The sequence below is a fragment of the Canis lupus genome, chromosome 16 (assembly GCF_048164855.1).
Source record: "Canis lupus baileyi chromosome 16, mCanLup2.hap1, whole genome shotgun sequence".
Classification (NCBI taxonomy): Eukaryota; Metazoa; Chordata; class Mammalia; order Carnivora; family Canidae; genus Canis; species Canis lupus.
The window spans coordinates 18957134-18982288 of record NC_132853.1 but is presented as its reverse complement, the minus strand read 5'-3'; the positions used below and the strand labels follow the sequence as shown (position 1 = coordinate 18982288).

At 53.2% G+C, this 25155-nt stretch overlaps 2 protein-coding genes across 5 annotated transcripts in view; one reads left to right on the top strand and one right to left on the bottom strand.

Annotated features, from left to right (window-relative positions):
* The first annotated feature begins 420 nt into the window (after positions 1–420).
* Positions 421–19450, top strand: LGALS9 (galectin 9). 3 transcript variants are annotated; one of them, XM_072779374.1, is made up of 12 exons: positions 421–609; positions 3616–3800; positions 7210–7301; positions 10389–10590; positions 11916–12026; positions 15012–15047; positions 15569–15619; positions 16217–16258; positions 16705–16793; positions 16922–17084; positions 18633–18779; positions 19284–19450. In XM_072779374.1, the coding sequence occupies exons 2-11, from the start codon at positions 3762–3764 to the stop codon at positions 18777–18779; spliced, it is 972 nt and encodes a 323-aa protein (XP_072635475.1). In that variant the 5' UTR covers positions 421–609; positions 3616–3761; the 3' UTR covers positions 19284–19450. The 3 variants fall into 3 exon arrangements, with proteins under 3 accessions (XP_072635475.1, XP_072635474.1, XP_072635473.1); XM_072779372.1 differs by lacking the exon at positions 421–609 and adding an exon at positions 13323–13418 and having other exon boundaries at positions 3643–3800; XM_072779373.1 differs by lacking the exon at positions 421–609 and having other exon boundaries at positions 3571–3800.
* A 1397-nt stretch (positions 19451–20847) lies between these two features.
* Positions 20848–25155, bottom strand: part of NOS2 (nitric oxide synthase 2) — a 38646-nt gene continuing 34338 nt past the window's right edge. For both annotated transcript variants that reach the window (XM_072779370.1, XM_072779371.1), the window contains 5 exons: positions 24367–24454; positions 23820–23941; positions 23386–23534; positions 22054–22248; positions 20848–21467 (listed from right to left, as the gene is read on the bottom strand). In XM_072779370.1, coding sequence (XP_072635471.1) covers positions 21348–21467; positions 22054–22248; positions 23386–23534; positions 23820–23941; positions 24367–24454 — 674 coding nt within the window. In that variant the 3' untranslated portion in view covers positions 20848–21347. The remainder of the gene's footprint in view (positions 21468–22053; positions 22249–23385; positions 23535–23819; positions 23942–24366; positions 24455–25155) is intronic.

Sequence of the window (25155 nt, the reverse complement as noted above, 5' to 3'; positions counted from 1 at the left end):
CCCTAGGATTTACAATACATATCATTCAGGAATGAATCCTAGGTCTGTCTGAATGCAAGCCACGGGCTTTTTCTCACCAAACTATCTGAGAAGCAGAACAGTGACCTGGCTAAGAGCATGGCCCCTGACAGGCAGGAAGGCAGAGAAGGAAAGATAAAAGGAACTCATTTAATTTATGTAAATATGTGGAAACAGTAGTTGCGAGCCAACATCCACGACAATCTGATCTTTTCATCACACACCAAAATTAAACAATGGTCCTTGGAAAGTTTTGAGGTTTGGCATGTGGTTCGAGTCAATCTTATCTAGATCATTAAGGACACGGTCTCCCTGGGGTCACTCTAGAGTGCAAGGTCAACCTTTGGTTGCACAAGAAAGGAGGAAGAAGCAAGTTGCAAGCTAGAGTTTTGTTAAGTTTCTGTTTTGTACAAGACACCTTCCTGAGTGCAAGACTGGAACATGAGTCCCTGACCCTCACCATTGCCGAAGCTTCTCTAGGCTTCACACGGAAGTTTGTGTGATTCTCCCAAACTACACATCTGATTGTGTCTGTTATCTGCTGAAGACCTTCTAGGCCGCTAAAGGGAGACCTGTCTACCCCGCATTGCGGTGAGTCCCACAGGCACCATGCGTCTGTGCGCCAGGAGATACGCACACCACCGTTGTTCACAGCAGCTGTAGAGATAAAGCTGAAAGCCACACAAATCTCCATCAGCAGAAGAACGAATGGATAAATTATGGTTTGCCCATACAAAGGCGCACCAGGCCGCAAAGAAAAGCTCCTACACGGCCTGTTCAGTGAGAGAAGCCAGACTCCAAAGGGCACGTGCCGTTGCCGTAAGATTTCATTTATGGGAGGTTCAAAAGCATGTCAGACGAGTTTATAGTGAGAGAAGTCAGAATGGTAGTTACTGTGGGGGAGGCGGGTACTGGCTGGGAGGAGCCATGAGGGAGCCCCTGGGGGCAAGAGTCCTCCCTCCTGATGCCCCTGGTAGTTACACGCATGCAGACATCTACCACCTTCTTCCCCTCTACACTAAGGACCGGTGCACTTTACTGTTTGTAGTTTCTACCTTGATTGAAAAATCAGCAACTTCTAAAGGCTCCTCATTGCTTGTGAAGTAAGGTCTGGACTCCGACCGGCCCTGCCTTTGTGGGCTCTGCCCTCCTCCACTCCCTCTCTTGCTCGCTGCCTCTGTCCTTTCCTAAACTTGGCCGAACTCAGCTCCAGGATTTCACCTTTGCTGCCTGGGAAGTTCTTTGGGGACCCTTCCTCCCCACAATCCCCGGCTGAGAGCCCACCTCTCCCCTTCAGTCCTGAGGAGACCGACAGAGTTCCCTGGGGACCTCCTGGCAGGTGCTGCATTGCTTTGGGGCCCTGGCTCTGCTCTGGCCCTGGCTCTCCTCTCCCTCCTCTGCCCTCCCCTACCCTAGCGTGAGATTCGGATTCCTTGTCAGCTGGTCTGGTCTCCCCTGGAAAGCCCTGGAGGCCCGCCCGCCCTTATCAGTCCAGCAGGAAGTGCTTTGGATTCGGCCCTGTGAGACCAAATGGAGCAGAGACCCCACAGTGATCATCAGTTCTTGGCCTGACAATACAGACCATCAGAGTCACATTCTTTTTTTTCTTTTTAAGATTTTATTTATTTATTCATGAGAGACAGACAGAGAGAGAGAGAGAGAGAGAGGCAGAGACACAGGCAGAGGGAGAATCAGGCCCCACGCAGGGAGCCCCATGTGGTTCTTGATCCCGGGACTCCAGGATCAGGCCCTGGGCCGAAGGCAGGCACCAAACAGCTGAGCCACCCAGGGATCCCCAGAGTCACATTCTAAAAAAATTTTTTATTTTATTGTTTTAAAGATTTTTATTTATTTATTCACGAGAGACACAGAGAGAGGGGGGCAGAAACATAGGCAGAGGGAGAAGCAGCAGGCTCCCTATGGGGAGCCTGTTGCAGGACTCGGTCCCAGGACCCTGGGTGGGATCACAACCTGAGCCAAAGGGAGACGCCCAACCACTGAGCCACCCAAGTGCCCCTAAAAAAATTCTTTTTTTTTTTTTTCCCTAAAAAAATTCTTAATTGTGGTAAAACACCCATAACATAAAACTTACTATCTTAGCCCTTTTAAAGTGTACAGTTTTTTCTAAAGTGTACAGTTTGAGGGCATCGAGTACTTCCCCACTGTTGTACTGCCATTGACTCACAACATTCTTCATCTCGCAAAACTGAAACTCCATAACCATTAAACAAATCCCCATTCCCCTTGACCCAACCCCTGTGCAACCACAATTCTACTTTCTTTTCCATAAATTTGACTGCTCTAGATACCTCATGTAAATGAACTTATATAGCGTTTGTTTTTTTGTGACTGGCTTCTTTCAACTCAGTGTAATGTCTTCAAGATTCATCCACCGTTGTAGCTTATGTCAAAATTTCCCCCCTTTTTAAGACTGCATAATATTCCATTCTATAGACACACAGACACACGCATTTTTTTTAAATTTTTATTTATTTATGATAGTCACACAGAGAGAGAGAGAGGCAGAGACACGGGCAGAGGGAGAAGCAGGCTCCATGCACCGGGAGCCTGATGTGGGATTCGATCCCGGGACTCCAGGATCGTGCCCTGGGCCAAAGGCAGAGGCCAAACCGCTGTGCCACCCAGGGATCCCGACACACACATTTTTAATCCGTGTATCCAACGATGGACACTTGGGTTGCTCCTATCTCTTGGCTATTATAAATAATGCTGCTATAAATATGGGTTTTAAATATCTCTTCGAGTCCCTGCTTTCAATCCTTTATGGCACATGTGAAGTGGTAATGCTGGATCATGAAAGAATTCTATGTTTAGGTTTTTTTTTTTTAAGGTTTTATTTATTTATTCATGAGAGACACAGAGAGAGGCAGAGACATAGGCAGAGGAAGAAGCAGGCTCCCCGTGGGGAGCCCCATGCAGGACTTGATCGCAGGACCCCAGGATCACACCCTGAGCCAAAGGCAGATGCTTAACCACTGAGCCACCTAAGTGCCCTCTATGTTTAGTTTTTTAAGGAACCACCAAACTGTTGTTGCTTTTGTCTCAGCCGATTCAGTGATGCTACAGGCTAGAAATACCTGGGGTGCTCACTGACCTCATACCACTTGTGGTGAGACCCCCTCAGATATTTCCTGCATTGGAGCCAGTGTTGTGGCTGGACCAGCCCTTTGGTTCTTCTTATGCCTACAAGGCACAACTCAGCAGCAACCATCGGGGACCTGTGAAAATTCGAGGTTTCTTACTCACAAGTCATAGGGGCTGCAGGGCACACAGGGGCTACACAGGGAGGCTGTAGGGAAAGAGAGAGAGAGAGAGAGAGAGAGAGCACACCAGCACAGACCTGAAGTTCTGCCTTTATCAGGGCCCTCTGGGGGTGGCTAGGAGGGAATGAGGGTGCAGGAAGAGAAATGCAGGCTCACTCATAGGATGTTTATCTAGGCTCCCTAAGGCTTTCTGAAAGGGGTGGAGCAAAGGAGAGAGGAGGGGAAAATTTCACTGGGGTGGGGAGTGTCCCTATCCTTGCCTGGGTCATACCTCCAGCCCCCCCTCAACACGCTACTTGCTTTCTTTTTCTAGACCCACTTCCTCCTGCCCCTGGCTCCTCCTCCTTGGGTCACTGCCAATTTGCTTTGGTTTCTATTTCCCTGGTAATAACTCCTCCCAGAGCAGAGGACCGGCTGGCTGGTGTGAAGAGCATTGGTGGCCACAGAGGTGGTGTGAAGATGGCCTTCAGCAGCTCCCAGCCTCCCTACCTGAGCCCGGTGAGTTCCGGGGCTGCCGGCAGGGGTGGTGCGGGCCCCAGGATGCACTGGGTCCCCAGAGAGGTAACTCTGGGGTGGCAGCAGGTGAAGAGGGCAGACGTCCCAAAGAGGGCACAAGTGGGCAAAGTTAAGTGAGGCAATCCTGACACAACCCCAAGCCGGTGTCCCCTGCTTCCCAGGGCTGGTGGGCTGGTGATCACCGGGGGTTGTGCCTTTGACTAATGCTTACCAAGCTCCCCTGGGAGCCTGTCCTTGGTGAGGGGAAATGGGGAGTGGGAGACAGGCATGAACGATAACTAGGAGAGTGACAGTTTGTACGAACAGGGAAATAAACCGGGTTCCTGAGGGAGGCTAACAGCCCAGCGGGGCAGTTCAGTGAGCTTACTTTGGAGACTGGGTCCAGCCATTGAATAGCTGGGTGGCCTCCGGCAAGTTACTTTGACCTCTCTGGGCCTCAATTTCCACATCTGTAAGATGGGGATCATCCTCAAGCTCACCTCCTAGGGTTAAGTAAGGATTTGAGAGGCAGCATGTCTCGAGTGTTTGAACAGTGCCTGGCACACTGGGGGTCCTTGGGAAGTGTTTTGTAGTATTAGGAGTCTGGAGGCAGCAGGGAAGACCTGAGGTTTCTGCTCCCTGAGAGGTAAGCTAAGGCAGAGGCAGGCCAAGGGAGTCTGTAGAGGGGCCATCTCAGGAGTGAGAAGGAAGTGGGCTGTTCCTGCAGCGTGTGGCTCAAAGGGCTGCCTTTCGGTTTTTGTTGTTGTTGGGATCAAGTCCCACATCGGGCTCCCTGCATGGAGCCTGCTTCTCCCTCTGCCTGTGTCTCTGCCTCTCTCTCTCTCTCTCTGTGTGTCTCTCATGAATAAATAAAATCTTTAAAAAAAATTAAAATAATAAAATAAAATAAAATAAAATGCCAATTAAAAAAACCAAAAACAAAAACATGTCACCTTGGGTTCCTTCTCCATCAGACAGAGAATCCCCAAGATCCTCCCAGGCCCTGACATTTAATTATTCTGCTGACTAGTTTTTACTTTCCGATCCTTGCATCCGAGATGTTCAAATCAGAAGGAAAATCCTCCTATGGGCAACAGTGAGCTAAAACAGGGCCTTGGAGTCCAGACAAGAAATAAGATGGTTGCAGCCACCACCACCCCGCCCCAGGCTCGGGAACACCTGCCCACCCTCATGGGCACCCTCTCCCAAACAGCCCACTGACATCCAGCTGTGGGAACCTTGCTTCCTCCAAAGTGGGGTGGGAAGGTCACACGGCCAGGCTGCCTGGGGAGTCTGGCCCCCATTCCTTGCCCATGGTGTCACCTGCCACCCGCCTCACCTGGTCAGCCTTATTAGAGGTCCAGGACAGAATCTGGAACCACAATTAGAACAAGACTCAATGTTTGGTCTGGGAAGCGTTTGGTGAGCCAGGAGAGGATTTCTGTGCTTCATCCTGAGAAGCAGCCTGTGGGGCACGAGTGCTAGAGTTTCAACCCCATGCTTTTGCTGACCAGGTAAGTGGCTTTGGGCAAACTACCAAATCTTCTGTGCCTCAGTTTCCTCTGTAAAAGTGCACTAATACTGGGTAATGAGGTAATAGGGGCAGGTTAAGTCACCAAAAGGGCAGCAGAACCTCTTGGTGGGGAGGGCAGCATCCTTTGGCTAAAAGTCTCCTGCTGCCTCCTGCTGGTGAGCCCCCTCTGCCAGCTGGGTCCTCTGGTGACACGGGGCTTCCAGATGGAGGCTGCCCACCCTCACACCTGTAGAGCCTGGCCGGAAGAGGAGGAAGAAGTCCTCAGGCTCCAGGCACAGCCAGGAGTAGAGGGATTAATTCATCCTGATGCAAGCAGTTGCCATTGTCAAAGGCCTGGACACCACTGGGGCTCTCATCTAATCCTCTCAAGAACACTGTCAGGCAGTGCTATTGTTCTGAGAAGGGACCTGGGGTGCAGACAGGTCAAGTGACTTGCCCAGTAGGAGAGCTGTTAGCACAAGGAACTGGTGGTGGTGGGGGGTGGCGAACCCATGTCTGTGGGACCGTAAATCCAAAAGTTCTCTCTCTTTCTCATAGAAGTGTGCGGTTGTGCATGTGCGTGCCCCCCCCCCCCCCTCACGTGCCCAAATTGCACCACAGCCTTGTCCTGCCAGAGTTAGAACAACACAAAATTGCTTTCTTACACTTCTGGGGGTCAGAAATTTAGAAGTATCAATAAAGCTTCAAAGGAAGATCTTGCCTTGCTTGCTTTTTCTAGCTTCCAGAGGCAGCTGGCTTACCTTGGCTGGGGGTCCCTTCTGCCATCTTTACAGCCAGCAGCTTCCTGCCTCTGTTGTCACATGTCCTACTACTTACTGACTGTTCTCCTGCTTCCCTCTCCGAGGACCTGGAGGCCCACCCAGATAATCCAGGATAACCTCCCCCTCTCAGGATCCTTTACTTAATCACACCTGTAAGTCCCCTTCGCCTTGTAAGGTGACATACAGCATCCACAAAGTCTGGGGATTGGAATGTGGATGTGGGGGGCAGTGGAGTCAGCCCCCCATTCCTCCTTGGAGTCAACCAGGGTTGTCAGTGTCTTTGAATCCATCCACACATATTTCATCTATAATAAGTTAAATGCATGTTTATAGCCTCCCCCACCCATTTTTTACATACAAATGGAATCATTTCATATCAGTTCTCAAAGAATTTCCTTCTTCCTCTTCTTTTTTTTGTGGAGGCTACATCAAATCCATTTTTTTAAAAGTTTTTTTTAAAGAATTTATTTATTTATTCATGAGAGACACACAGAGAGAGGCAGGCAGAGACGCAGGCAGAGGGAGAAGCAGGCTCCATGCAGGGAGCCCGACGCGGGACTCGATCCTGGGACTGAGGTGCTACCTGAGGTGGCTGGGAGGGCAAAGTCGTGGTCACCATAGTCCCGGGGGTGGGGTGGGCAGGAGCAGGGGAGGATGCCTTCTTCCTGGCCTTGTCACGAGCAGAAGGTTTATCCTCTAGAACACATTGGTGGTCTCTGTGGTCCCTTGGGCATTTCGAGTCTCTAGCCAGGGCCCTGGAGCTTTTGCTAGGAGCTTGGCCTGGGGTCTCCCACAGCCCCCATCACTACCCTGGCTTCTTCCCATCTCTGGGCTGTGGACATGCTACTTCCTCCTCTTAGAAACTGTCATTTCCTCTCAGATGCTCAAGGGAGGCCAGTGCCCCATCACAACTCTCGGAGCCCCAAAGTGTCCCCGGAACAATTGCAGAATGTCTGTGGAACTACCTGGACTCAAGTCTGCTTCCTCATAGGCCTGGAAGATCTGTGAGGCTGAGACGCCCTTGCACGGGCCTGACACACCCAGGCCTCGCTACAAGTGCTGACGAACAAGCAGGAGGAGGCAGGCCCACTGACTGACCTGCATTTTCTCCTTGCAGGGTGTCCCCTTCTCCGGGAAAATCCAGGGGGGTCTCCAGGACGGACTTAAAATCACAATCAATGGGACCATTCTTTACTGCAATGGAACCAGGTACCTGGAACTGTTTCTTTCCTCCAGACTCTGCTCTTAGCAAACCGTGGCGGCCATCAGCTCAGGTTGTTTCACCCAACACCCCCTGAGCTGCCTGTGCCCGGCCCGGTATCGCTTCTTTCATTTCCCATAACTGCCCGGAACCCTCATTTGGCTGATCTAGATTTATTTTAAACTTGTCATCAAGTGCATTTTGGTCTCTTTCAGTTTCAAGGTCTTTTCAGGGAAATGCTAAGTTGGTTCAAAATACAAACACCCCTCTCGTGCTCTTTCCCCCTCCCCCTTTTCAAGGGAGCATCTCCAGGAACAGGGAGGAGCTTGCCATCTCTGCAGAGGCTGGAGGCCCCTCTGAAGCTCATGCAGTCGCTGTAACGACTGCAGCGTCCAGGTGGCGTGAGGCAGTGGGGCTCTTGCCCAGTTTGCATGGGGTCTGTGTACCTGGGGGATACACAGAGGACACGTGGTCCTCTCTCTTGGAAGCCCTTCTCTTGGTCCTCTCTTTGATCACCTCCCAGGGGTCTGGGACCTCCTGGATCCCTTCACACCACTCCCAGGCCCAGCTGGGCACCTCGATTCTAGACAACTTCCTCCACTGTGGCTTTCCCTGCTGGGTGGATATGGCCATGCAGATCGTGGGTCTTCTCTGAGAGACCTCAGGGCCCCCAGGAGACTCTGAGGGGAGCGAGGCCAAGAGTTCCCTACTCCCTACCAGCAGGGGACTTGGGGACCTCGGCCTCTGAATGTCCCTTTCTCCCCCTGCCTCCCTCTCCTCCAGCACCAGGATGGCTTTCTACTCCCATCCTGTCCAACAGAGACCGGCCCCACCTCTCCCCCCCACCCCCGAAAAGTTCCTGCCCTCATCCTTCCCTGGGGGCAGGGATTTTCTAAGGTGGGGATTTGTTTTTGTTTTTGTTTTTGTTTTTTTTAATTTTTTTAAAATTTTTAAAATTTTTATTTATTTATGATAGTCACAGAGAGAGAGAGAGAGGCAGAGACATAAGCAGGCTCCATGCACCGGGAGCCCGATGTGGGATTCGATCCCGGGTCTCCAGGATCCCGCCCTGGGCCAAAGGCAGGTGCCAAACCGCTGCACCACCCAGGGATCCCCCCTGTTTTTGTGTTTTTTTTTATGATTTTATTTATTTGTTCATGAGAGACACAGAGAGAGAGGTGGAGACACAGGCAGGGAGAGAAGCAGACTCCCCATGGGGAGCCCGATGCAAGACTCGATCCCAGGACCCTGGGATCACGACCTGAGCTGAAGGCAGATGCTCAACTGCTGAGCCACCCAGGTGCCCCTAAGACAGGATTTTTCTAAGCTGGAGGGAAAAATACACCCAGAGACATTTCTTTCTTTCTTTTTTTTTAAGATTTATTTATTCATGAGAGACACACACACACAGAGAGGCAGAGACACAGGCAGAGGGAGAAGCAGGCTCCATGCAGGGAGCCTGACATGGGACTCGATCCCAGGTCTCCAGGATGAGGCCCTGGGCTGAAGGAGGCGCTAAACCACTGAGCCACCCGGGCTGCCCACCCAGAGACACTTCAGAAACAATATTCTCCATTTCCAGAAGAATACAGGCTTAGACTTGCTGCTTCCAGAGTCCCTGGCAGCCTCCTTTCCCAGAAGGAGGGCTGGCTGGGTTCAGGGCCATGGCAGTTTCCTGTGGGGCCTGCTGGCTCGGAGCTACCTGGTGTTGAGGACAATATCCAGAACTCACGTTCCTCTAGCAAGAAATCAAGCAGGCTCTGCAAGAATTTAATAGAATGTCTCCTAAGGCCCACCCCTGGGCTTGATGCTGTGGGGGCTGTGGATGACAGGAGAGCACTGGGCGGTAGCTGGGGAGACCAGAGTGACCCCGAGAAGCAGGTGGCAAATGAGGCTGGTGCTGAGTTCAGGGAAGGCTGGGGTAAGACAGAGGTGCCTGGGAGGAGAACCTCAGACTGGAACTTGTTTTAGGACCAGCAAACGTTTATTGTGCCCCTTTTGTGAGCCAGGCTCTTTGCAAAGTTCTTTGTTTTAATTCCTCACCTTAGAGCCATGGCTGTACCCAAAGGTGGTTTTGATGGTGAGGGGGCTTCCTCTGAGGAGAGATAGGAACAGGCTTTTACTTGGTTGGGGGCCTCCTGAACACCGCCTCACTAAGCATCCCCAGAGAAAAGAAGTCACTCAGCTCCCAGGGTATGGTGACCTGAGAGTAGTGTGGTTCAGGATGATCACAAATGACAAACAGTGCAGAGCTGGGGTCTGATCTGGGACCAGGCCTGCCTGCTGACTTCAGGGCCACCTCCCCACACATCATGCGTGAGACACAAGCCAACCTCCATTGAGAGACAGACAGACATATGGAAAGCTCTTATGCCTGGAGCTACTGTTTAATCGATGTTTCTCTATTAGTAACTCCCTTTGTAGGTATATTTCATCAATTTCACATGTTCTCCTTCTTCTTCCCCCATTTTTTAAAAAAGATATTATTTATTTATTTGAGAGAGAGATGACAAATGGGGGAGAGGTAGAGGGAGAAGCAGACTCCCTACTGAGCAGGGAGCCCGATGTGGGGCTCCATCCCAGGACCCTGGGACCATGACCTGAGCCGAAGGCGGACGCTTAACCAACAGAGCCACCCTGGTGCCCAATTTCACACATTCTTTAAATTTGTTTTCTTCTTTTGCAATTGAGCTGATGGAGACTGGCCTCCAAGTATCAAGTTGGCATGAAAGTCACTTGCTTCTGGGCACATTTCTTGACTTCCGTCTCTGATATAAATCTGAATCCATGTTCAAGCCCTATGCCTCTTGTTGCTAGTGTCAACATTTTTCTCTACCCATTTCCTATGTATTTTTGGAAAATCACACTGTAAGGGCAAATTGCAATCACTGCACAAAAACACAGGAAGTGCAAATTAGGTGACTAGGAAGGATAGCAACCAACCAAGGACAGTCCCAAACCTGCCATACAAGTTGCACGCAGGTCCAGGTCTACAGACTGACACAATCCCAAGTCAAAAGCTCAAAGGCACAAGGCTGCCCCCTCTGCGGGCGATAAACCAGGCTACAGAAGGCTGCCCGCTTTCCCTCTGCTAGGTTTGCTGTGAACTTTCATAGTGGCCACAGCGACAGTGACATCGCCTTCCACTTCAACCCTCGCTTTGAGGAGGGTGGATATGTGGTCTGTAACACGAAGCAGAAAGGATCCTGGGGGTCAGAGGAGAGGAAGATGCAGATGCCCTTCCAGATGGGGAATCCATTTGAGCTCTGCTTCATGGTGAACAGCTGCGATTTCAAGGTGAGCAGTGACCCCCCCCCCTTTCCTGCTGCCTACCTCCCAGCCCCATCGCATGTGGTGAATAGCCTTTTATAAAGCATGTGAGCCTTCACTTTTTAAAAAAGATTATACGTATGTATGTATTGAGAGAGTGCAAGCAGAGGGAGAGGGGGAGAGAGAATCTCAAGCCGACTCTGCTGAGCGAAAGAGCCTGATGCAGGGCTTGATCCTATGACCCTGAGACCGTGACCTGGGCCAAAATCAAGAGTTGGACTCTCAACCAACTGAGCCACCCAGGTGCCTCCTATAAAGCACCTGAGCTTTTAAGTAATCACACGTGCAGTGCCATTACCCAGCAGCACCTTCCCCTTGTAGGGGTGCTTCTGGGGTTACGGTCTCCTCACACACCTTCCCTTGCATCTACAGGTACACATATCGCTTCTTTTACTCAGGAAATAAGAACTAGATACATCACCATGGTGCTTTTTGGCCCTGCAGATCTTTAAAGTTCTAGTTAATCCTATTCCTTTGCTGTAGCCATTCCTCCACTGCAGGTCCGGGATAACACTTGTTTTTCAGTAATATTGTTGTAGCCTTTTCTTCTTTCTCTTGGATAGATTTATTTATTTATTTATTTATTTATTTATTTATTTATTTATTCATTCATTCATTCATTCATTCATCCATTCATTTATTCAATTGATTGAGAGAGAGAGAACACAAGCTGGGGAGAGAGAGAGGCAGACTCCCCGTTGAGCAGGGAGCCCGATGTGGGGCTTGATCCTAGGACCCTGAGATCATGACCTGAGCCGCTAAACTGACTGAACCACCCAGATGCCCCTATATTGTTCAGGCTTTATCCAGGTTCTAGGGATGGCTTAGTTTTGTTGTGCATTGCACTGGTAAACAGAGTAGTGTATCTGGGCTTGGGAGACAGGTGGGGGGTGGGGAGTATCCCCGTGTCTGTCCTCCATGTGGGGGTGGATGTGCCTCCCACTCAATGTACAAGCCAGGGTTGCCTCTCCTCTGCTCCCCATGAACATGTTTATGCATATTTAAATAAAACCTCAGGGAAGCTCAGATTAGAAAGAGAAACTGCAATAAACAACCATAAGAACCCAAAAAGTCAAGAAGAGCCAATTAGAGACTAGGTTCAGATACACTTTGGATCTTGTTGTTGTAAGGCCATGTTCTTACAACTGGCACAGCTCTGAAGGCTGGTGCCCCTGACCTCCCAGGGGACAGATGTGAAAACCAGACATAGGTCTTAATTCCTGGGAGCAGGGGCACAGATCTTCTGCCTTGGCCTGAGACCCCTCTTCTGGAATATGCATTTGTCTTGGCAGGTGACGGTGAACGGGAGCCATTTTACGCAGTATTCACATCGCGTGCCCTTCCACTATGTGGACACCCTCTCCATCACTGGGGCTGTGCAGCTGTCCTACATTAGCTTCCAGGTCAGATTGTCCACTTGGCACTTGTCTCAGAGGCCGAGTGTGGGGCCCCATCTAGCTATACTTCCTGTTGGGTGGGCCTGATGGTAACAGCCAATCTCCTACCCAGGTGATTCTGGGGATACCCGTCCAGCTCCCCTGTCTTGTCCTTCTGTGTTCCTGTCTTTGTCCAGAACAGTCGCCTCAGTCTCTCAGACTCCCAGGCCACTCCTCTCTCATTCTCTACTTCTACCACGGTCAGGAGGCCATGTGGATCCAGAAAGAATTTGGGAATCTAACGGAATCTAGCTCAAGTCTGCACATTGTCATCCACTGCAGGATCTGAGACAAGCGACTTTGCCTCCCCCAGCCTCAGTTCCCCCATCTGTGGAAGGGGCATAGTCACTGCTGCCCCAGTGGCAATATATGTCAGAGGTCACAAAACAGCCTGTATGGGCCCACGCCAGGCTCTATTTGACCTTCTCTGTGTTTTAACGTTTTTGAATGTGTTGCCAGCATCTAAAAGATCAGGAGAAGAAGTTTCTGCATTCTGGAGATGGCTGGTGGTACCAGCCACACCATCGTAGGAATGTACTTAATGCCACGGAGCCGTACACTTAAAATTGGTTGAGATTGGAAATTTTTAAAAAGATTTTATTTATTTATTCATGAGAGACAGAGGGAGAGAGAGAGAGAGGCAGAGACACAGGCAGAGGGAGAAGCAGGCTCCATGCAGGGAGCCCGATGTGGGACTCCATCCCGGGTCTCCAGGATCACACCCCGGGCTGAAGGCAGCCGCTCAACTGCTGAGCCACCCAGGGATCCCCCGAGATGGGAAATCTTATTTACCACAATTTAAAAAGAAAAAGTCAGGTGGTATCACATGGAAATCTGGATTTCTGGCCATTTTGAAAACCAGGAGGATGGGAGACACAGGACCTATGTTCCCACAGGGCTGTAGGAGGCTGGGTGGAGCTGCTGTCACCACTTTCAGTCTGTGCTCACTGAGATGAGAAAAGCACACAGTAGGCCTGCAACAGATGCAAGCTCCTTTCTGTTTTGTCCTAATCTCTCATATTCCCTCCTTACTGGGGGGAGAGAGCAGGGAAGGAGAGAGAGATGGAGGGGAGTAGGGGTGTGAGGAGAGAGCTCGTGGCCTGCTGTCCCTCGCTGGAACCTAATCCCTGCCTCTGGCCCTCCGTGTGATCCTGAGTGCCCTCCCCTCCCCTTCCTGCCAGGCTTCCTCCCTCTGGCCCAGGCGCCTGCCCTCTAACTCCACTAATGTTTCTCTTCACGCTGTGGTGCCTTTTGTTTTAACAGAACACCCGAGTTACCATTACCCAGCCTGCCTTCTCCACGATGCAGTTCCCCCAGACTGCCTGTTTCCCACCCAGGCCCAAGGGGCGAAAGCCAAAAGTGAGTTTGATGTGGAGGCCTTGGAGGCTGAGCACTCAGCAGGAAGGACAGAGGGTCCAAGAGGCTGGTTCCAGCAGGCAGGCCCCATCATGCCCACCCATAGCTGTCCTGTCTGCACCACACCACCTGGGCTGAGCTGAGGACCTGGGGGTTGGCCCTGGCTCTCTCTTCCCCTCCTTACCCCTGTGGTGCTCCCATGCCTCTCCATCCTCACACCACTGCCTTCCTCAGGCTAGGCCATCTGACCCCTGACTACAAAGACCATTGGTCTAGTTCCCCACCCACCCCACCCACTGAGACCCTGACCCTTGTACATCCAAATCTGATTGCATCCTCTCCCTGCTTAAACATCTTAAAGGCTCCATCCAAGGTCTTCTAGTAAAGCCTGGATTCCCCAGCAGGATGTGCAGAACCCCACCCAGCCCCCCCAGTCCTGCCCCAGCCCACCTCCTGGCCACACTCCCTCACTTGAGGCTTTCTTGGGCTACCATACTTTTGGCACCTGCAGTCCCAGTGCTGACAGCATTCTGCGCCACCCCTCCCCAACCCCCCAGCTGACCTTAACCAGCCCTTCAATGTTCTGCTTAAATGTCACTCTTTTGGAGCATCTTTGGTGCTTGGAACATCATCGGGTGCTCCCCCGTGACCCCGTGGACTTCGTCCATATCCGTGCTATGCCAGCTACCACATCCTGTTGTAACTGTGCTTACATGTCTGTCCCTGTCACTCGGCCCCTCCTCCCCCACACCCACAAGCCCCTTGTGGGCTGGGACTGTGGCTTGTTCATCTGTATCCCCCCACTTTGCACAGTGCCTGAGCAAGCAGCAGGGACTCCAGGAACGTGGGGTGTGGCGTGCACAGCCAGCAGAATGGGAGACTGGCCAGGGCAAGGATAGTCTGGTGGGGAGAGGGTCAGAACAAGAAGGGAAGCAGGGCCCAGCCCTTCCTGTGGCTACTGGAGGGGGGGGGTGGCTATAGGAAGGGGTGCCTCTCTACCCAGCTTTCCATGGTCCATCGAGGTCCCAAGGGGGCATGTGCTTTCTGCCGAGATGACTTCAGGGCTGGGCAAGCTTCGGGGAGTCTTTGCAGGGCAGTCCGACTTTGGTTCTGGCCTGGAGAGGACAGGGTGTGGCAGATATGATGAACCAGAACTGGGTAGCATTTGGGATCCTATCACTTGTACCTGGAGGGGCTCGGGCAAGTGGATTGGCCTCACTAGTGAAACAGGAGCTGAGGGTGCCTCCCCTGTGAGAGCGCTGGGGCCAGAGCCTGGGGCAGTGGGGCCTTCACGAGGGCCTCACCTGACTATAAGACTCGGCATTGGATTTCGTGGTTTTGCCTCTGGGAGCTGAGGGAGGCTGTGGTCTCTCCCTCTGGAGGAGCCAATGAGCATGTCCTCGCTCCCAACCAGAGCGTACCTGGGATGGACTGGGGGGGAGAGTCTGCAGCTACTGGCTCTGGAAAGCTTGATGGGGAGCAGGAAGTAGGCGAGCTGAGTCTGGGGAGGCCTTTTTTACCACGGTTCCTGCCAGCATCGCCCCCAGAATATAACAGCAACATTAACTGCCGTTTTGCTTTTCTCATCCCGGTCAGTCTCCAGGCGTCTGGCAGAGCAGCTCGGCTCCCATCGTGAGTTTCTCGAGTTCTCCTGGGATCCCTCTCATTTTGCTTCTCCCACGTGTTAGAAGGAGGAGGCAGGGCAGGCCCCGGGCCTCTCCCACTGTGTGTGGGGGTGGGGGGTGGGGGGAGTGGTTGGCCCTCATGAAGTGGGGAACAACCTGAATCGCCACCTTTCTGCTCAAGGCCCCGCCTTTCCATGAGCAGCCACAGGAGCCCGAGGCCCCACATTTACTTATTCCTCCCGGAAAGTGGGGCTGCGCTAGAGAAAGTCCCCTGAGAAGAAAGGTGGGCCACAGGCCACAAGTGCAGCCTATTTCTTCTCCAAGTAGAAGACACCTTTGCCCCCACCTCATCCCCTTGAGGAAGAAACTTGTACTTGCCAATTCTGGGGGCCTGGGGGGGTCGGTTGGGCTGGTTAGGGGCTCCAGGTGAATTCACCTCATAGGCTGTCTGTTAAGTGGTGCCCTCTGGTGGCAGGTGGTGGTCTTCATGCTGGTGAGAGCCCATTCAAATCTGGTTCTTTCTTCTAGACTCAAACAGTCATCCACACTGTGCAGACCACCCCCGGACAGCCGTTCCCTGTAAGTCTGAAAGCTCTGGTCAAATCACAGCCTGACCACGCTTCCTCTTCACCAAGGACTGAACTCTAGTCCCAGAGGCAGGAAGAAAGCAGAGTAGCAAGGAGGATGGGGGTATTTGGGGTTGGGCCTTCTGCTCAAGAGCCATGTGAGTAAAATTCCCCTTGGGACAATGGAGATTCTGGATCAGGGTGGATTTACCCAGTGGCCTAAGAAGCAGGTCCCCTAGGGACCAGCAAGAAAACCGGTCCTTCCGTCACCGAAAGGGGAGCGCAGTGGTCCTAGCATCTGAATGTGAGTGAAGCCCTGCATCCTGGGGACAAAGCCCTGGGATGTCACTGCTGGTCACAGGCTTCTGCTGCTGCTTCTCCTGCTGCCAGCATGAATCAGATGGGAGGCCAAACTGCCAGTAGAAGGGTTGAGGGGCAGGCAGGTGCCATGATGAGGTCAGGGAACATGGTAAGAAGTCCCACCAAGACTGACTTGGGAAGGAAGGTGAAAGGGAGAAGCCAAGGGCCACACGCTAGGGCGCCCCTGCTAGCAGGTGGGGGGCTGTGTGAGTGTGCATTCCCAAACTGAACTTCTGGTCTCTTTCAACAGAATCCTATCATCCCGCCCATGGCGTACCCCACCCCAACCTATGTAAGTGGTTTCTTGGAGAGGGCGGAGGCCTTGTCTGTGTCAGGCAGAGTGGGAGGTGATGGGTGGCTTACAACATGAGGGCAGTCCTTCTGTAAGCTGAAGTTCTGGAAACATCCAAATGAATTAAAAGGCTGTTGAAAGGAGTTGTCACCTTTAAAACTGTCCCTTCGACATAAGCATCTTAGAGGGCCTTCCCTTCTTGACCCAAGTATCCTTTTGTGTCCGACTGAAGTTCTTTTCATGACAGTTGAAGCCCGTTACTTTGAGGAATGCTGGAAAGTTTTCCTTTGGCATTTCCTGAACCAAGTAATGACATCATGGAATTCTTTCTTGAAAACATATTATTCACAGGTATGGCTGTCAAACTTAGTTGACAGTCCAAATTCACAGTAATTGGCACAAAGCTCCCTCCCCCCGCAGCTGACCTGCCCCTTTCCCCACAACAGCCGATGCCTTTCTTCACCTCCATCCCGGGTGGGTTGTACCCCTCCAAGAGCATCATCGTGTCAGGCACCGTCCTGCCCGGTGCCAAGAGGTAAGCCAGGGCTCTCAGGAACCCAAGGTCCCCCTGGTCATCCCCCTGGCTCTGGGCAGGTTGTGGGGGCAGGTAGGGGCTCAGGGCTCAGGGGGCAGAGGAGGTCCACTTGAGCTGTCCACCCCCAGGTTCCACATCAACCTGCGCTCTGGGAATGACATTGCCTTCCACCTGAACCCCCGCTTCAATGAGAACACCGTGGTCCGCAACACGCAGATCAACAACTCTTGGGGGTCTGAGGAGCGAAGCCTGCCCCGAAAAATGCCTTTTGTCCAAGGCCAGAGCTTCTCGGTAAGGGGCTGCAGCCTAGAGCTCAGATGGGCTCCAGGGGCCAACAGAATGAGGGAGCGGAGGGCGTCTGGGGGCCCCTCGAATCACATGAGAGCTGACACCTCTGGGGTGAGGGCTGGGCCCCGGAGAGAAAGTGCCCCACATATTCAGGAATATTCTATTCAGCAACTATTCTTGTTGTGCCCGTACTGTCCCACATAAGGTGGCTGGTGGTACCTCCTGCTTGCAAATGGGACAGATTCACCAGTGCAGGTTACTGGCCTGAGGCCCTTTAGTCCATAAGTACCAGGTGGGACCCAACCATGAGCTGTCATTCATTTATTCACTCATTCATTCAACAATCATGAACAGATCACTGGAAATAATAGGTCTGTGCAGAAAGCAAAACAGAATAAATAATGGGATCAAGTGAGCTCTGGGGCAGGGGACACCCCGCCTTAGATGGACAGCTCTCAGAGGAGGCCACAGTGTAAGCCAAGACCTCATGGACAGAAGCATCCCACCTTGCAAAGGCCCAAGGTGGGGGGCATTCCTGATGGGCAGCTATCATTGCAAAAGCAGTCATGGCCGGGCCTGTCTAGGGACAGGGAGGTGAGGGGCTTGTACGTAGGACAGGTGTGGGTGGTGTGGCTAGAGGCCTGATCACACAGAGCAGGTGTTCTTGACCTCGACTACACATGCAAATCACCTGAGGAGCTTCAGAAAGAAAAAGCAATGTTTGGCTGCACCCCTGCCTGAACGTCCGTATTTCTAGATATGCCCTAATGCTCCTCACCCAGCGTTGACAGTGATTAACGTAGGGCCTGGAGAGCCATGGAAAGAAGTCTGAATTTCAGTGCAATAAGTCAGTGTGTTTCAAGCCAGAGAGGAGCACACTTTGATCCACAGATAGCTGTGTGACTTGGGGCGAGTGACTTAACTGCTCTGTGCCTCAGTTTCCTCATCTAAAGGAAAAATGGGGCTAATGAGAGTATCAATCTCATAGAGGTAGAAGGATGAAATGAAATAATGTCTGTGACAGGCTTGGGACAGTGGCCGGGGCACAGTGTGCCACAAGTGTCAGCTGTCGTGATGTTTTAACATGTGGCTGTTGCCTCCTGGAGAATGAGGGGGGCGGGAAGGACAAGTCAGGAGGCTGCACTGCAGCTGTGCAGGTGTGAGGCATTGCCGTGTGCCGGCCACTGAGGACAGGGGTGGCCCAGGCCGGTGTTCTTGCCCCTAGAGGCTCGGAGTCAGTGGCAGAATGGGGGTGGGGTGGGGGACACCCGACCAGGAGGGCTCGAGGTGCGGGGAAGGCAGGGGAGACTCGCTGGGAGGGCGAGGCTGAAGGGCGAGCAGAGTTACCCACGTGGGCGAGGCGGGCTGGATGGGGTATATAACAGCACAGGTGACGTGTGGAGGGAAGTGTGTCTCCCCCAGTGGGCCTGACGGCAGGCGTGAGACCTGCTTGAATGTTTGAGGAAGGCAGGAAGGCGGAGGGAGGTGCGAGCCTGCGTCTAGGTCTGAGAACTTTCCGAGGGGAGTGCGAATGATGTGGCCTCTGCCCAGGTGTGGATCATGTGTGAGGGCCACTGCTTCAAGGTAGCTGTGGATGGTGAGCACCTGTTTGAGTACTACCACCGCCTGAAGAACCTGCTGGCCATCAACAACATGGAAGTGGCGGGCGACGTCCAACTGACCCACGTGCAGACATAGGTGGGGCTCCGCGGCCCTGGGGATGACACGGCTGGGGCATGCTGCTGTCTGGATCTGCTCATCACCTTCATGTTCCCCGTCCCCCTGTCCCTGTCCCTGCCTCAGTCCTTCCCAGCCTGCTGAAGGACTTGGGGCTTTTCTGGAGAGATGGTGTCCTTGTCTGGCTCTGCTTCCCGCTGTAGCCAGGCTGGAGGGGAGGAGGCACCTGGCGGGGCTGCACCTGGGCTTCCAGGCTTCCTCGGGCAGGGCAGCACCTGGGGCTCCAGCTGCCTAAATCCTACCATCTGGGGAGAGGAGGGTGGTCTCTGCAGGCTAAGCCCTACGTTCGGTCCCCTTGGCAGAAAGGGAGAGTCCTGGGCCTTCCCAAGCTCCCAGCCCAGGCCTCCACCCCATCTGCTGCTCAGTCACATCTCCCCCCAGTTAACTCCATCTTGGCCTCAAGCCACCAGCTGTTCATTCCACAGGGGAGGCGGTCTCCTACCTTCAACCTTTCCTTCCACCCAGGTCCAACCCTACCTGCTCCAGGAAAGATACCCCGATTCTCCACTGGTCTCCACCACCAGGACCTTTCTCAGCAGGGGGCGCTTCTCTTTCCCAGTCTTTCAAAGAAAGACAAATGCTTGTTGGCACATCCACATGGATCTTTGCAGCTATTAAATATGTTTAAGACATTTTGGAGTCTCTGGAATTGGGGAGGTTCTGGGCGAGGGCATTGGGAGGAAAGAGCATGAGCTTGCTTTGATGGTGTGGTCCTGACCTCCACACCTGCTCCCAGTGGTTCCCCACAAACCCCACACAGGTGGGAGAAAGCAGGCTGGGCTCAGACTTCCTGGGCTGGAATCTGTGATGCAAGAAAGCTTGGTAACAGGTAAACCCAGCAAATAGCCTCACACTTCTGAAAGGGACCAAAGGCTGGGCCAGAAGGCCAAATAGCGGGGCTGGCTTATCAGAGAAGCCTGTGTCCCAGTGGGAGGAGGTGGCAGGTGTGGTGTCAGGAGAAGCTGACTCAGGCTGACACCTGTTTGTGTTGTTCCACTGCGGGTCCTGGCGTTCAGGGTCAGGGTGTGGTGGGGAGAGTGACTCAGTGTGTGGGTTTCTACCAGCCCCTGGGCCAGAGCAGGAGGGGCTGGTTCTGGGTCCATGTGATGTCAACCCACCCTGCTAACTCCATCAAGAATCCAGTGCCTCAGGAACCAGGCCGGGGGCTCAGGGCATTGGCCTTGGACCAGCAGCACCTGAAGCCTGTCAGAAGGGCCGGATCCCAGGCGCTGCCACTGGGTTTCCAGAATCAGTCTGCCTTTGTAACGAGATCCCAGGCGGTCTGTGTGCATCTTGGAGGGGAAAAGCCCGGGTCTGGGTGACCGTGTTCTTGACCATACGGTTCAGATGTATTGCTGGGACTCTGGCCTGCCTCTCTCTCCCCTCGCCTCCCACCTCTGAGTAGGGGGAGGGGAGAAGTGGGCCAGGGAGCCGACGAAACAGAGGCCCAACCCAAGCTGTGGAGCCTGATTTTCCCAGACTGCTCACTTAGCCCCTGGCTGAGCTCCTTCCTTATTCTAAGAGAAGGAAACATGGCTTGGCCCCATAAGCCTTCCCCAGGGAACATATGTGTCCTTCACTCACTGTCAAGTCTTTGACACGTGGTCCGATCTCACCCACTTTGTCACCCAGGTGCCCAATTAGTATTGGCCCAACTCATGAAACAGGCAGCCCCAGAGCCAAACACTGTGACTTTCTACGATGGGATTGTGGTCAAGGCCTTCACTGGGGAGTCGGCATCACAGGCAGGACTGCACCTCTAGTACCCCCCCGAAGTAGGGTGTCCCCCGGGTGAGGCACAGTGCAGGCCTGGCGGGCAAGCCTGGCTTCCTCACCCCGCTTTCGGGCCTGCGGATATGCACAAAGTTCCACATGCTGCCCCATACCTGGTGGCCATTTCTGAGAAGCAGCCTGGCCAAGCTAGTATGTCCCTCTTGGGGGGGTTTGGGTCCAGGTGGTGCCATCCACCAATCCCTAACTCTGTCGAAAGGAGCTGCTTTCCCTACAAAACACCCACACACACATACAATGTGGTTAAAATAAAATGCATTTCATATAAATATCTCCATCAAGGAGTCATACAGGGAGGGCCCAAGTGGCCCTTAAGAGAAGACTGGGTTTTTGTTTTGTTTTGTTTTGTTTTAAATACAGAGTTATAAATAACTGTACACAGGGCAAATAAATACAGGGCAGGACGACATCGTCTCCTGCTGGTCACTCAAAGTGGTGCAATCAGATGAAAGTGCCATCCTTCTCACCCATCAGCTGGGCCTGGCACTGCAGATTTAGTCTTCAAGAGACCTGGAAGGCCCAACTCTCCATTACCTGGAAAGGGTGGGCTCAAGGGAGACAAGAGGTTCCACTCAGTCTGGGGTGCTATACAGTCCAGGTCAAGTATCGGGTGTGGTGGGGAAGCAGCTGGGGAGATAGATATGAGGCTCGGGGATGCAATTTCCTTCCATCTCCCCAGGCCCTGTGCCCTCGGATAATCGAGAGTTGGTTTCATCATTCAATTCTATGGCAGCAACTTTAACTTCTTCCGTGGGCTGCTGGAACTCTGGGATCGCTGGGCTGTTTTGCTGCACCATCTTTTTTCACCTCATAGGGAAACACAGCACCAAAGATATCTTCATGATAGCGCTTCTGGCTCTTTAAGGGAAAACAGAATCAGGGTGTCAGCTCTGCTGGTCCAGCCACTTCTTGTTCATTGGGTCCAGGCTAGGATGAGCCCCTGGGGCTCCCCCAGCTTCCTTATCACACGTATACCCACATACCATCTGCCTTCACAACTGTCACGCTTAGAGTGTACTTGAATCCCACTAGACTAACTCCCATCAGCACCTGAGCTGAGGTGAACCACCTGAACAGCTTGCCAAGCCTGCCTCATGCCTGTCCCACAAGATGCTCCAGGAAACATAGGCTCTGAGATAAATACATTTGGAAAATGCTGCATACTTTCTCCCAATCTTGAGGAGTCACGATGCACGGTAGCACGGTAGAGGCTCTGAGGAGTCTTGTCATAAAGCAACGTGTTGCCTTTGTTTAATTGAGCAAGCAGACCAGGATGGGACGGGCAGGCCTTCTAACAGCCCATCTAGCTCAGACATCCAGTCACCTCTAGGATTCCTTTGAGTTTCAGGACTAGAATGAGCCTGATTCCCCTAGATCTGACTCTCCCAGTCCTGACTCCCCTGTCTGTGTCCTTGAGCTGCAGCCCAAACACCAGCTGCCATACCTTAAGCTGGAAAAAATAGTCCTCAACTTGCTCTTCACTCAGGCTCAGCTTGGCAGCCACCAGGTGCTTCAGGGTATGGGCCACATCCCGGGCCATACGCACATCCCCACAGACATAAAGGTGGCCCTGCTCCTCATGGAGCATGCGGAGCACCTGGCTGGCCAGCTGCTGCCGCAGGATGTCTTGAACATAGACCTGAAAGCAGAGGAAATGGTGGGTCCAGGTCCCCGCTGCTGGGGTGAAGCTTGCAGTCAGGCCTGATGGCCAGGAGGGGGCTGTGGGGGGCACGATGGGCTGCAGGGTGAGTGCCGTCCCAGCCAGAACCTTGCCCAGGGATCAGGCTCAGGATGAGGAGTGCGCCGGCATCCTGCCCAGCCCAGCTAGAGATGAACGTTGGCCACCACCCTGGCCTCAAGAAGCTGACCATTCAGTGAAGCTCCTGCATTTACTTTGAATTTTACCATGCTTGAGAGAGGCATCAATCAAGCCACTCCCCCGCCCAGAGCTCTGAGGCCCACCTGTGTGCATCCCAGAAAGGGAGCCTCTTAGTGCAGACTGTTCATGGAAGCTCCACTGTAACTCAGAGCAGGGCACAGTGCGCTGGGCTCCCCAGTCACACAGAAGTCTAGGAGCCTCTGCTCTTGTTCCACACAAGACACCCAGTGACCCCAGCACTGGACACAAAACACTGGGTCTGGGAGGAGTCTGGAGAGAACAAATTCTCAAGGGCTGAGGTAACGGTCTGTTCTGACTCCTCGTGTTTCACGGAGCTAAGTGCTCCCGAGGGCAGCAGGGACCATGAGCGGGGCATGGTGTTTAAGCATGAAGCCAGCCTGGGCCACCTCTTCCCAGGCAGGTGTGCATCCCAGGTGTGCATCCCAGCCCCTAACTCGTAGCAAAGCTGGGCACTGGGACTAGCCCACCACGTGACCCTGTTTATTCCTGAATGGCTCAGGGCTCGTCTCTTCTCCTGGCAGAGCAAACACAATAGCCTCACAGCACTGCTCTGATGGTTGTGTAACTGCCTCTGTTTTAGAGCTAAGATGAAGGCTCAGAGAACAAGGGCTTTTGGGGAGCCGGAGTGCACCAGTCTGTGCTCTTTTTTTTCCCCAAATATTTTATTTATTTATTCATCAGAGACACAGAGAGAGGCAGAGACATAGGCAGAGGGAGAAGCAGGCTCCCTGCAGGGAGCCCGAGGTGGGACTGGATCCCAGGACCCTGGGATCAAGACCTGAGCCGAAGGCAGACGCTCAACCACTGAGCCACCCAGGTGCCCCCAATCTGTGCTTTTAAAGCTCCACCTGCTGCTCGGGCAGCTGCCATACTTACCTTGGGCTGGCCAGGCAGGCGAGAATAGGCTGTGTGCACCTCATGCAGCACCCCACTCTGGGCCATCTCCAACATCTCCTCCCGATACAGGTGGTCCTCATCTGGGCGGCGGCACCCAAACACCAGGGTCATGCGGCTGCCCCGGAGCCCTGCAAGACCCAGCAGGCTGCAGTTACCAGGGAGGCCACCAGAGGGCGGGCCACTGCTCCAGACCTGTCCAGCCAGATACCCCCAAGTGTCCTACCTAGTATTGTCCCCACTTTACAAATGTGGAAACCCAGGCCCAGAGTGTTCTGATCACTGGTCCATACAGGCTGAGGCAAATGGGAGAGCGGGCGGAGGCACAACTCTCCAGTCGCTGTAGTTCTACTCCCAGGGAGATGCCAGGCCACCTGGTGCTCCCTCCCCGCCTTTAGGGAAGCCCCTAACTGTACCTTTGTGCTTGATGTCATGGAGCCGCTGCTGCCAGAAACTGCGGAAGGGGGCGATGCCTGTGCCAGGTCCAATGAGGATGCAAGGACGGGAGGGATCCTCGGGGAGCTTGAAGTTGCCGGCACTGAGGGGGACAGATGGAGAGGCTCAGTTCTCAGACACCCTGGGATGGATGCACAGTTAGACGGGGACTGGGGAGCCGAAGGTGCAGGGGGAAGGGGCAGTGGTAGCGTGGTGGGGGTGGAGAAGACAATGAGCTCAAATTTGACTTCCCAAGTCCTGTAGGCTGTTTCATTTCCCCTGTCCAGGCACACCCTCACCTTGTCCTGGGCTCCTTTTGAAAAAAGGCTGAACCTCATTGTACTCTGGGCCCCCACCGCTGTCCTCTCTGTCCCTACTGGAGACCTTGCCATGCTCTATTGCCAGGGGATAGAATGGAGAGGCCCCGTGGGACCCCGATGCCTTCTTAAGGGCCTAGATCTCTCCTTTTCAAACCACTGCTCCCAGGGCCAGTGGTCCTACAATGGCTGGAGTGGAGAGGGTGCTTACCTTCGTACAAAGCAGGGTACTGGGTCTTGGGGCTTCAGGTTGCTGAGCCATGTGCTACAGACACCATGGTGCAAAGGACCTTGGCCATCTGCAAGGACAACACAGACTTGACCAACATCATCCCCCACCCTCCCAACCCTTGGGGGAATGAATTGTCCCAGAGGCTCCTCCCATGCCAGTGAGCCTCCTGCAAGTGCCCATTCAGGCACTCTGTGGGTTTTAGTGAGGGGGCAATTCTTCTCCTGGTTTTGTGGTTCTCCCTCTATGCAGCCAGAGTTGGGGAAAGCTGAAAGGCACCTTAAGAAGTGTGCCAGCCTCTTCTCTTGCCATTGCAGAAAATCTCAGAGAAGCAAAGTGATTCGCACCAGGCCACTCAGGCAGTAGTCAAATCAGATCACAGCTTAGCTTCCCTGACTCCTACTCCAACGTTCCTTCCAAGAGTTGCTCCAGGGACCCTCCCAGCCCACCACTCAGCTCTGGTGGCTGTAGCAAAGAGTGGCCCTGCAGGGTGGCCATAGTCACTGCCCCACAGTGTCTTCATGAGGTAAAGCCCTTGCTGGTATGAACCCTGAGTGGTAGCCAGCCTCTTGAGCATCCTGGTCTGCTCTGACACCTCTCTCCCTAGTGGCTCCTCCTGGGCCTGTGGAAACCCCAGCTTCCTCTGGGTTACATTCCCTTTCCAAAGGCCTGGCATTTAAAGCTATCCCAACCAACCTGAGAAGTCCCTTTTTCCCTCAGAATGGGATCTGGCTCTCATAAGATGTACCCACCCCAGTCCTGTCTGAGGAC